Source organism: Eublepharis macularius, chromosome 6 (assembly GCF_028583425.1).
Source record: "Eublepharis macularius isolate TG4126 chromosome 6, MPM_Emac_v1.0, whole genome shotgun sequence".
In the NCBI taxonomy this organism is placed as follows: Eukaryota; Metazoa; Chordata; class Lepidosauria; order Squamata; family Eublepharidae; genus Eublepharis; species Eublepharis macularius.
Window position 1 is genome coordinate 69108653 of NC_072795.1, and position 12566 is coordinate 69121218.

The 12566-nt window shown below is 41.5% G+C and overlaps 1 protein-coding gene across 4 annotated transcripts in view; it reads right to left on the reverse strand.

Moving 5' to 3' along the window:
* The window catches only part of COL17A1 (collagen type XVII alpha 1 chain), a 78444-nt gene that overhangs the window by 32061 nt on the left and 33817 nt on the right, over window positions 1–12566 (reverse strand). For all 4 annotated transcript variants that reach the window (XM_054982948.1, XM_054982946.1, XM_054982947.1 and 1 more), the window contains exons 19-31: window positions 10565–10594; window positions 10025–10051; window positions 9564–9590; window positions 8289–8342; window positions 8020–8124; window positions 6807–6869; window positions 5686–5721; window positions 5439–5492; window positions 4731–4766; window positions 3983–4018; window positions 1529–1591; window positions 561–596; window positions 278–349 (exon numbers count right to left, since the gene is read on the reverse strand). In XM_054982948.1, coding sequence (XP_054838923.1) covers window positions 278–349; window positions 561–596; window positions 1529–1591; window positions 3983–4018; window positions 4731–4766; window positions 5439–5492; window positions 5686–5721; window positions 6807–6869; window positions 8020–8124; window positions 8289–8342; window positions 9564–9590; window positions 10025–10051; window positions 10565–10594 — 639 coding nt within the window. The remainder of the gene's footprint in view (window positions 1–277; window positions 350–560; window positions 597–1528; window positions 1592–3982; window positions 4019–4730; window positions 4767–5438; window positions 5493–5685; window positions 5722–6806; window positions 6870–8019; window positions 8125–8288; window positions 8343–9563; window positions 9591–10024; window positions 10052–10564; window positions 10595–12566) is intronic.

The following is a 12566-nucleotide window of genomic DNA, read 5'->3' on the forward strand; positions in this document are numbered from 1 at the left end:
ATTCTGTTCCTATACTTCTTCTGTTGCTGTTCTAAGATCTTCACCACCTCATAGGATTCTCAACCTCATTTGTGTGAGCCAATCTACCTCCTTTCTGTGCCCTTCTTGTCTCTAATAAACCTGCCTCCTTGTCCTTCTCCCTGCACTGGTAAGTTTGATGTTCCTGTTGAGCCACTGCAAAGATCCAGTGTTTCATCTGCCCAGTCAGTGTGTTGACCCCCAACTTTGACCTAAAGAAAAAATCAAACAAAGTTGATTCTGTTTTATCTTGGATTACCTGGCTGCCCTGGGTCTCCAGGAGGCCCAGATGGACCTCGTTGTCCTTGTATTCCCATAAGACCTTGCTCTCCTAGAAAAGGGTCAAGATTTAGAAATCGTTAGTACTTCAACTTTAGGTAATAGTAACATCCACTGGAGTTATGGAAATGTTTGCTATGAAGTGAGTTGCATTCTTAGGCCAAGAATTTCAAATGTTTACATCAAAATACTATGATATCCATCTGATGTTTTTTTGGGATCTGTCTGTCATAAGAAGAACTAACAATGCAATAATAACCTACCTCTGGGGCCTTGATGTCCATCTGGCCCAGGTGGACCTATACAAACATAGAAGTTAATTCATTGTTACTGGAATTCCTCCATAGTATTCTTGTTCTTTCCTTATAGCAAAGCTACATATAAGAACATGCTTTGAAAATTGCACCATGGACTTTTAGGGCTCAGATGCTTTTGGCTAAAGCCTAAATTATATGGTTCATTTTTATTTTATTTAAAATACTTTGGGTGTGCCTAAAAGATTGTCAAAAGGGACTTTATTATAATAAATGTGTGAAATATAACATTTGTAAACCAACAATAACACCACCTAACTATTAGAAAGAAAGCCTACCAAAAGGAACACAACACTGGTTCAGACAAAAATAAACTTAACCAAACTGCCGCCACTGAAACAATATAGCTGTCATCTGATTCTTGAACAGCACCAGTGGAGAGGCCATAGGCCTGCATCAGAAGGGTACTCCACAACTTCGGTGCAATTCCCAAGAAGGCCTTGTATTTGGTTGTCACCCACCAAACTTCAGGGGGTGTTGGTCTCAAACACTAATCAGAGGCAACCCTGCATAGAGCGCATTGCAGTAGGTGGAGATCACTAGGGCGTTCACAGTTGTGACGAGATTATACCCTTTACACAATAGAATCTTTTGAAGGATAAAATGAAAATAAGGCCAGAATTAAGATTCATATCCTTACTAGGCTTCACCAAGTTACAGAAATTGGCCATTTTCAAATTACTCAAAATATGCACATTTATGTAAAACATCTCTCTTAACCCAACCCCCCACCCCATTTTGTGAGGAACATTCTACAATAGTTCAGTGCTGAATGCTTCCTAGGTTTTGAACACTATCAAGTTTCACTCTGTTAGACTGTCTTTGCTTAGCAGACTTGTGCTCCATGGGTCCTAAGTGTTCCATGATATGTTGGAAATATTTTCCAAAATGCCATTATGCACAACACCACCACTCACCTGCTGATCCTTTAGCTCCTGGTTCACCTGTAGGTCCAGCTGGCCCTCTGGAACCAGGTTCACCTGCAAATCAACATAAGAGTAGATTTCAATAATGTGCTCAGTTCTTCTTGTGTCATATGCAAGAACAAGAGGGGGAAATCATGTGCCCACTTCCATATTTGATTGACCAAATATGTGTTACTTCAGACAACTACAGCCTAGGTTGTGCACAGGACCACACATATTTAAGGTAAGTGTAACAGACCCTGGCAGCGTCTGTTGCACTAACTTTTCCCCTAGGGCAGCAGATGACAGGACCTTGCTGCAGCTGATGTTTTACAGGCTACAGGCATTGCCATAGATGTAAAAGCTCCCTTCAGCAATGCTACACCCTACATTGTATGGACAGCAGCTATAAACTCACATTTTCACTGTTAGGAAAATACTCAAACATATTGGTCAGCAACTAGCTGGAAGGAAATGTGGTAGAGGAAAAAATAAATGTAGGGAAGAAGGAAAGGCATAGAACCACCAATAAATACCCCTAGATTGGAAGGCTGTGATTGAGGAATTGCAGCCAAACTAGCTATTGGAAAGTCTTTTGAATGGTGAGAGGCTGTAGTTTTCTTAAGGACTAAGGTAACCTTCCTCATTTCTGGCTCTGCTCTCAAAGATTACAAAATTCTATGCATATGGGGCGGGTTAACATGGATGTTCATCTGGTATCATTTCAAAATCCCTGACAGCAATATAATACCTGGGATGGATAAGGGCTAAGGCTGCCAGTCCCCCACTGGGGGGTGGGGGATCCCCCACTCCCACCCTCCACCCCTAGCCCCTGCTTACCTGGCTGGTGGGGGAGATACGGGCCTCCTGGGAGTATGCTCCCGGGCGGTGTGGCGCTCTCCTGCAGCTCTGATCCGGCTGATCGGGCCTGAATCAGCATGGATTGGGGCCCAATCGGGTGGGAATGGGCCACTGTGGAGCACTGGAGTGCTCTTGCACACCACAGCAGCCTGCTCCAGGCCAATCTGGGCCCAATCTGGGCCACTTTGGGCCCAAATCGGCCCAGATCAGGTCACTGTGGAGCACTGGAGCGCTCCCACACTCCACAGCAGCCTGTTCAAGCCGATTTGGACTCAATCTGGGCCAATTCAGGGCTGATCCAGCCTAGATCAGGCCACTGAGGAGCACAGGAATGCTCCCATCCTCCCCAGCGGCCTGTTCCACACCGATTCTGGCCTGATCTGGGCCCACTCTGGGCCAATTTGGGCCCTAATCAGCCCAGATCGGGCCGCTGTGGAGTGCAGGAGTGCTCCAGCACTTTACAGTGGAGTGATCCAGCACTTCACAGTGGCCTGAATCCAACCTGATTTGGGCCCAATCCAGCCCAAATCAGGCCCAATTCACCCCCCCCCCTATGGAGCGCAGTAGCGTTCCTGGGGCAGCTGCAGCCTGTGCAATGATGTCACTTCCCGGAAGTAATATCATTGCATGGCCCTGGGAGTGCGGATGAGAAACAGCATTGGGAAGACGGGAGTATCTGGCAACCCTAATAAGGGCAAATGAACTGAAACTTAATCTCAACAAAACAGAGGGGCCACTGGAAAGGGGGAAGGTTTGGCCCAGGAACTGAGATATCTCCTGTTTTGGATGGACTTGCATTCCCCCAAGGGGGCAGGTTCATAGCTTGGAGGTGCTGCTGGCCAAGGTCCTCATGTTAGATAAAGAGGAGGCAGCAGGTGCCACCAATTTCAGCTGGTAAGACAGCTGTGGCCTTCCCTTAGCAGGCAATATCTTGCCACTGTAGTGCATGCCCAGCTAAAATCTAAATTAGATTACTACAGTGCTCTCTGTGAATCCTTGAAGACTGTCCAGAAGCTACAGTTGGTACAGAATTTGGCATCCAGAACCCTGACTGGAGTGAGTTGTAGGGACCATATAATTCCAGTCTTATTCCATGTAAACTGGCTCCCAATTGGTTTCCAGACTCAATTCAAGATGCTGGTATTGACCTTTAAAGCCCTATACTGTTTGGGGTCAGCATACCTGAAGGACAACCTCCTCCTCACATATGAACCTACCTGTCCACGCAGGCCCTGCTATCTGAGGCCTCATGGATGGCAATTGGCAACCCAAGAATGAGCCTCCTTGGTGGAGGTGCCAAAATTTCGGAACTCCCTCCCCCAGGAGACTTGTATGTCTCCCTCTGTTGTCATCTTCTGCCAGTGAGTGAAGACTTTTTTGCTTTGTTTGGCATTCCCCCACTACTTGTTGTTGACCATCCTCCCTGGTTATTTTATGCGTGTTTGCGTTTATATGTTTTATTGAATTATTTAATTCCCTTATATATACTTTATTTTAAATTTCGTTTTAATGTTGAAATGTTTTCATGTTTGCCAGTTTGAGGATCCTATCTGGATAGAAATTCAGTATAGAAATATTTTAGATAAATAAATAAAAGGTACAGACCTGTAAGACCACGAGGTCCTTTCTCCCCTTGATCACCTAAAAAAGAAAGCACAAAGATGCAAAGAATTTTTATACAATCTTTAGTAAAAAGTGAAAGATGTATATGATCTGAAGGGAAACCAGAGCATGCAAAGCAATTTTATTTTAATGGGGTCAGCATACCTGAAGGGCTGCCTACTCCCATATGAATAGATCAGACCGCTCTGGTCATTTTTGGTGGCCTTGCTTTAGGTGCCCCTTCCATAAGAGGCTAGACAGGTGGCAACCCAAGAAAGGCCCTTCTTGGTCATCATGATGGCACCAAAACTTTGGAACACCCTTCCCAGGAACTCCCTCGATCATTGTCTTCTGCCAGTGGCTGAATACTTTTTTGTTTTGTTTGACCTCCGCTTACTTATTAGCCTCCTCCCCATTTGTGTTTTTAGTTGTTTATATTTTTGTTTTATATGATTTTTTTAATTGTTTTAAATATTGTGTGTGTTTTATATGCTTTTTAATGTCTCAACATTTTTAGTGTTTTGTTTTAATGTTTAAATTTTTGCTATCTTGGGGATAACGAATCAGGTGGAAAGGTGACAGAAATGTTTTAAATAAATAAAAACTTCCACGCTCAAACAACAAAAATCCTTGTGATAAAAGTAGCAAGAAAACTCCACTAATGAGTTAAACTGAAGAAAGCAAAATATTACATTTAAACAATAATAATTGAGTCAAGTGTTAAGAAAGCACATCTAATTGATTAACATACCTTTAGGCCCAGGTGGTCCCATGGCTCCTTTCTCACCTAAATGAAACAGGCAATAACTTAAAAGAAACTAACAATAAGATAAATTTTTAACCCACATTCAGTTGGAAGGAATAGCAAAGGAGATAATCAAAACTCCAAGGAAGGATTCTACACATCCAGGATAACCTTAATCTAATATAGGAACCTGTAACGGAATGTGCCACAAAGTGGAGGAACCAGTGTCCCTCATATAAATTTTTTTCTAATATGTTTCAGTTTGCGGTTTGAAATAAGATCCATTTTTTTCTATTTGCTCTAAGCAAGAGCCAGTATAGTGTGGTAGTTAGAGTACTGGACTCAAATCCCCAGTCTGGTATGAAGCCCACAGGGTGACTTTGTCTTAGTCACTCTCTCTGGGCATATTTTACAGGGCTATTGTGAGGATAAAAGGATAAAAAGAGGGGAGTATGAGCTTGAAGAAGAGTAGGGTTTAAAAAACTGAAGAAATATATAGAAGTTAAATTGGTCCATGCATGATAAACTCAGTTTTCACTTTCACCAGTTAGTTACTCATATAAGTCCTTTTATTCTTGTCTGTTAGCGTGGGAAAGTGTTGCCCAACCCTCCTTTGTTTACAGGTCCAGCAACCTGCTTATACTTTCAATGGTAGAAACATACAATAACTTTTCAGTTAGCAACACAAATCTATGAAGTGCAAGAAAGTCATACCTTTAATACCTGGAACACCTGTTTCACCTCTGAATCCTTGAAGACCAGGAGGACCTAAAGAGAAAGCAAGATCAGACTCCACATCTTTTCCAAGACATAAAAAGTGGTCAGATCAATGGTGTTTTATTTTTATCTCCCTGTCAGTTCATTATGTTGCCTTTCAACAAGGAGAACATAACACACCAAAATCGATACCTCGGTCTGCTGTATTTTACAATACACCTCATAATGAGAACATGATACTTACCAGGGGGACCATGGCCACCGGGTGCACCCATCATACCTAGAAAAAAAATGTTTCAAGAGTTTGGAAATTATATTATTGAAATATCAACCCACATTATCTTGAGTCTGCCAACATGTCTGGAAATATCCTTGTAAGCTTTGTAATTTTACATTCAACAATGTTTTTATCAAGTTGAACCAGGATTCTTCATTCTTGGAATGTATTGGCATTTATGTTCATACAACTAGATAAAGCAGATCACTTGCATTCTAGCCATTTTAGGAAGAATTTCTCAACAATTATTGATATGGGTGTATTTTAGGGGACAGGTCTTTTTTTTAGTTTACATGAATTTAGTGCACTCAGTGGCTTAGAGTAAGCACTAGACTATACATACACAAAGATAGATAGATTCTCTCTCCCTCTCTCTCATACACACTACAGACAGGCATACAGAGAGTTGGGCTACAGTCACAATCAAAAAGCTATGGTATTTTTACGGCTAAAACAATTTTACATTATCACAACTGGCTAAGATTTGCAACTTTGAATACAAAATTAAAAATGAGCAGAACCAACACGTCCCACAAATCTGGGTACAGAAACACAAGAATTGAGGGGCTTGACCAAAGTTTTGGAACTGAAACATTATCTTATTTCCCACCACCACCACCACACACGCTAAAAGTACTTTCACAAAACTCTGAGGCTTTTAAGAAATGTGATGGGTCAAAATGAAGTTATTTTGAAAGGTTCACAATCAGTGGAAAGCCAGCTATAACACCAGAGAGGATGCCATTTACCCAGCAGGTAATCCCTGTTCCTACATTGCTTCAATTCCAGTCCTAGGCAGGTCTACACATAAGTTCCACTTTATTCACTGGAGCCTCCTCCAAGGAAAGTTTTTTTAGGAGTGCAACCTCAATGAAGAAAGCAGCAGGGCTTTCTTTTTATTTCCAAGGCTATGTGTAATCTTAGAATGCATTGCTCTTTAGACAAGGTCATTTTATTCTGCACGCTGCCTGACCATTTCCTTCAGAATGCTAAAAGGTTTCTTAAGAAAGAAAATCCTTATTTTTTCATACAGCCCAGCAGTTTCCATTCATGCTTAGGCTAGCTTTTATGCCAGATTCTTCATTTACCTTTGGGGCCAAAAGGACCTGGGGGACCTGGGGGACCTTGAGGTCCTGGAACTCCAGCAGAACCTATAGAGGAAAACATGAGACAAAACATCAGGTAACCTGAAAAACCTGCTAAAACTTGCTTCCCTCTAGCCTCATATTTATGTCCCTTTTTTATGTGGTCCATAAGGCAGTCAACTGACCCCACCAAGATATTAGGCCTTGGCTCAGTAACAATTAGCCATCGCTGGGGAATAGCAGCTGAACAGTATTTACAACCTCTTTTCCCCATCACCCCTCAGTTCCATGTGTAGGGATATATTTGATAGCAACCAGAACTCTATGGACAGATAAGGTATTGTTTTCCCTTCCACAAAACAATCCACCAGATGGTTTTGTATTACAGTAGCCCATTACTCATATGAGTGATTGAGCGTTGGCAACCTATTTATTAGTATCTGAATGGGATACCGTTTTGACACCCAGCCCTGTTTGTTTCTATGATTAATGAATAATTAAAGAGCAACAGAGAATGCATTATTGGAAAACAAACTCATTTCTTTTGGCCACGAGTTCCAGCCCTTCTGACATTACGTCAAGTGGACACATGCCACAGGGTCTTACTGTCTTTGGGGCAACAATATCTCAGTCATCTCTTTTGTTTGTTGAAAGTAAAGAGGCCCAAGTACTTACATCACAGTTATCAGAAATGTTTTAAATCAAATAAATAAAAATAAATATTCCTGCCCATTGTAAGGCAGTAGTTTTCAAACAATGATTTGGGAAACCCTGGGATTCCTTGGAGGTATATGAAGGTTTTCTTTCCAGCAGATTGGTAATGATGGACAAGCCTTCCTTGAAAGGTAGCTTGCCCACTGATACTGAACTTCTCCAGTAATGTTCAAATGCATGAGAGTGCCAGATGTGTTCTGGGATGTGCTCTCAATCCATGTGGAACAATAGGGAGCTCTAAAAGATCCAGGCAGTTCTTGACAACTTGCCCCAGAATCCTTTGCAATGCTCTGATGTTTCATGGCAGATGCTTAGTGTTCTTTGGCAGACAAGACAAAATGGAATGTGTCCCTGAATCTATACCACTGAAGAACACTGATATAAGGCTTTCAGAATCCTGAAAAATCTCTTTATTTATATGAAAATCTCCAATTATTCTGCAAACCTCATGGATAGCATCATGTTCTGTTGGACATGATGGTATCCTATAATAATTTCTTACCTTTGTCTCCTTTCTCTCCAAATCCAGGTGGACCAGGTTCCCCACGAGAGCCTTGAGGTCCTTCTCTTCCTCTTTGTCCCATGGGCCCCTCCATGCCATTTTCACCTGTAAAGTATAAGTAGCTGAGGATCCAGATTCCTACACGTGACATGCTCTGCTCAGTACAGTTTGGTACTCTCTCTGCTGAACAGCAGTTGTCACAATCAGGTCACATATTGACAAAAGAATCTGAATTGCACAAAGGGCCTAGGTTGGCCTGTTCTGCTCACCCATGTTGCCTTTTTGTCCTTTTGGGCCTTCAGGCCCAAAGCGACCTGGAGCACCTGTTAGGAGAAAACAGTATGTTAAAAAGAGCTGTTACTTTCTGCGCACTGCTGCTTGGACACTTAACAAAGCTTAAAACAAAGTTTAACGTTTGTAAAATTATCTGGATTTCAAATTTCAGAATTAGATTGATGCTTCAAAGTCCAAACCTTCATTGAAAAAAGCATTATGATCTCTTGACTGGATCTGATTGATTCAGTGTCAAGATTATGAAATTTATTATCTGATTTTCAGGCCCTCCTTGAGCTCTACTAGTTATGTTGTAGATTTTCAATATCACATCAGTTTCAGCGTAACAAATCCTTGTGTACTAATCAAGAATTTTGTTGTAATGGGCCTAACTATATGTTATGTTTCCCTGGGAACATTACTGGGGCAGACAGAGAGGTGTTTTCTGAAACTTCCCAGGCAAATGTGGCGTGAGAATGTGGTGTCTGGAGAAATATCCACCCATATCATTTTTCCAACCTAAAATAGTCGCAGGTAGCCACTATTGGTCCCACTGAGGAAATATAGGGTTGGATTTTATGACTCCCTTCCACCAAGTCTTCTTTCAACAAAGAAAGACTTTTCTTCATCAGAAAAACTCGTTCTCTATTGGAGGAAGTCTTTCTCTGTTGAAGGAACACTTAGCAGAAGTAAGCCATAAAATCCAACAGAGGAAAGGAGAACCCAACCCACAATGTGAAGGTCATCAATGTATGTGCAGACACCAACATGTATTGTGCCACTTCTCTGCTTCCTATTGCTTCTCCTTGAAGCTGCTGGTGACAGAGGGCCATCGGAAGTGAGTTGCATGCATTTTCCATCTATTTTGATCCTAAACTATATTAGACATCCCAAGAGATCAGCAAAGTGACATTAGAACGACTAATCACCTCCCATGAGTATATGGGAGAGTGTGATGTGTGATCATTCCCTCCATTATCACCCTTCAAATTTGCATCCAAGCATCACCATAAATGATTAAGCTTTAAAAGCGTCATCATGTCAACAGATACTAGATTAAGATCTTAACATGATTGATCTAGTACTTGCTTAACTTGAGGATTCAGGGCCAAGTCAAATAATAGCCAACTTTTTTGCACAAATACAATCCCTGGGAAATGGAGAAAGATGTGCAATCTGAAAACGGTCATTGCCCCCCCCCCAACTGTATCCCAGACAATTAAAAAGCCCACAAAGATTGGCCTAGCTGACTGTTTCTGTGCTTTGCCTACCTGCTGGGCCAGGAAGTCCTTGGTCTCCTATAGAAATAAAGCAATGGAGAGTTAGTGATGAATCTCTCAGCCCTGGCTCTTTTTTCGACCTACTTCAACCCCCTATGGGTCACTATAGTCCCATAGGAAAGCAAATTGGGACACAGGTACCTTCTTTACCTGATAGTGTTATTTGTGATGTTCAGTACACGGCCAATTTTAAAATCTATACCAGCAATTAAGAACAAATATGACATAATTTCTCACTTAGACTGGTTGATCCTTGTTTCACATACATCCACACATTCATACAATCAGGAATAGTGGTAAAAGTTCATTACTCTGGTGCAATATTGATAGTTGTGGTCGTTCAGAACACTCATGTATGTATGTGCACATGTACCCACATACAAACAAACTAGAAAAAAGTTATTCCACATCAATTGTCACAGGACACAAGCATTGGAGAATGTCGAACTAACCTTTTGGTCCTTGGATGCCCATATCACCTGAAGCAGAACAAAAAGAAAACAAATAAATAAGGTTTGTGAATGTTATTTCCAGTCTTTGCTCAGTCTATCTTCCTCCTCATCCCTCTCATACCATAGGGTACTCATGGAAAGCAGAACCAAATCCCTCTACAACGACCTACTTCATCCCTAAGACTAGCTGGGCTAGTAGTTTGTTCTTCATAACAATCCTCTGTTGTTGTTTCGGTGGAGAAAATAAAATTCCTCTGTGATTTCTCTTTATTTTAAACAGGCAATGAAATTCTGTAATTTATGGCCATTCAAAACTGTTTTTGAAATTGGCTTGACAGTTACAACTTTGCATTTAAAAAAAAATCTTAAGGTTCTCCATAGAACTACAATGCCCTGATTTGAGAGTTATATGGCAGTTATTTTTTTTAACAAAACAGATTTAAACATGTAGAGTTAAACATGCTAAAGAGCCACTCACAAACATTGGCTCTGTTATAAGAAGAGAGACCCACATCAAACAGAAATGGGGCTAACAGGTACCTTTGGGTCCCGGCTCGCCTCGGAAATAACCTGTAAAACAAACAAACCCATAATATTATTCAGATTTTGTTTAACAAACTATAACAATACAATTTCATAGCACTGTTCATAACATTTTCAATGTTCAAATGGCTTTACACAGATTGCTGCTGTAATCACTTCACACAGATTGCTGCTGTAATCCTTGCAACAGCCCTATAAGGTAGGCCAGTATTATTATGCCCACATTGCAGATTAGGGTGGGGATGACAATGAGTCTTATCATCTAATGATATTTGAACCAGAGACCACAGCTCATTCTCTTAGCCACTACTGTATACCAGCCCCCTAAGGCTGCAAAGCTATGCCTGGCACAATATGATGGCAAAAAGCAATGCAATCAAGTGGAAAATAAGTAGCTTTGGAAGCAAACACATTTGCACCACGGGTCATATTTAAGCCACTTCCCCAGATCACAAAAGTAGGTGGCTGAGTACCATCCAATCTTTACTCATATGATGTTTAAAAACAAGGCTCATGAATCAAGATGGCATCTAGGATTGGGGTATCTGGTAGCCACATTTGCTCCCGATGTTTCCAGAGTTGTGTTCCCTAATACAGCAATGTATTAAGGAGAAGAAAATTCTCAAATAAACCACTTTTGGGGAAATGGAACGAACAGGAGCATTAAGAGTAACTTTATATTCTGGAACACAAGCCATGCCATGATGCCTTGAAAATGCACGAGCCCATTCATAAGATCCAGGTGACCCCTGCCTTCTCAGCCTGATGCTTTGTGCATCTCATGAAGCAGGTTGCTGGCTATGAAAGCAACTCTCTAAGATGCCACAGCCCTTTTTCATTTTTTTTAATGCCTAAGAGGCACTCATAGTGCTGTGCTTCCAATTTATGAACAACAACCATGAGAGCAAAAGCACAGATAAAGAGTATTATGCTAAGTAGTGGCAGAGGACCAAGATAGACATGCAAATTTTTAAAGAGGTGGGTCTGGGTTCCTTGGACCCAACTCAAGTTCCCTGCAGCCACACAGCATCTTTGGGAAATGGCTGTTAAAAATAAAGGAAAGACCAAATGGGAGGGGGGAGCCATTTCCCCGTATCAAAAAAGCAGGGGAGAGAGATTCCACCCCCCTGTGTTTTCTTCTTTGTGTAAAGTATTCTGGCATGTGGAACAGTATAAACAGGGAGGGAACTTCCCCCACCCCTGTGCTATTGTGACATGGGCAAAGGGGTTGAGGGGGGAGGGGGAGCCCATCTTCTCCACATAGAGGCATTCTGAGGTTGTTTGGACTCTCCCTTATTTTTTAACAGCCATTTACTTTTTAATTGCTGTATGGCTACAAAAACCTCAGTTCAGTCTGAAATCAGAGCATAGAATTGGGAGGGAAAATGTCATACTGACAAGTGACTTTAAGGGGGAAGGAGAGGAAGGCAAAAGAGTCTCTTTTATTTCTTTGAGGTAAATCTCTCTTTTACTCTGTACTTCCCTCTATATCTTGTACACACTCATCCAATAAACCAGTCCTTGGTGCGGTATTTCCCTAGATATTCTTCAATGGCACAATGGCAGAGTCTGCTTCAGTCAGTTCTGTTATTTTTAAAATGAGCTGAGTAGGTTTATACATTGAAAGTTTTTGAGAAACCATGTTGAGAAGGATTGTAAAAACAACTTTCCAGAAGAAAGAGTGTGTATTGAAATGTGTTGGGATTGGGAATATCTTTTCATTTTCCCCCACAGCTGTTGTTGGGGAGTGTTGCGGCTGTTGGATCCCTCTTGTATAGAGTGTCTCTTATCCTATCTAATTCCTCCCCGCCTGCATTCCTGCTTTGTACAACAGATAGATAGGTAAAGGTTGGACTGAGCTCAAAGCCTACACAGCCCCATCTCGCCCTATCTCTCCCTCCATATCAATTACATTCTTAGAAAACATAGCAGTGTGTTTGAAGAATCAGCATAGTTCCTTATAAACACATATTTTCACTGCCTACCCTCAAGGAATTTG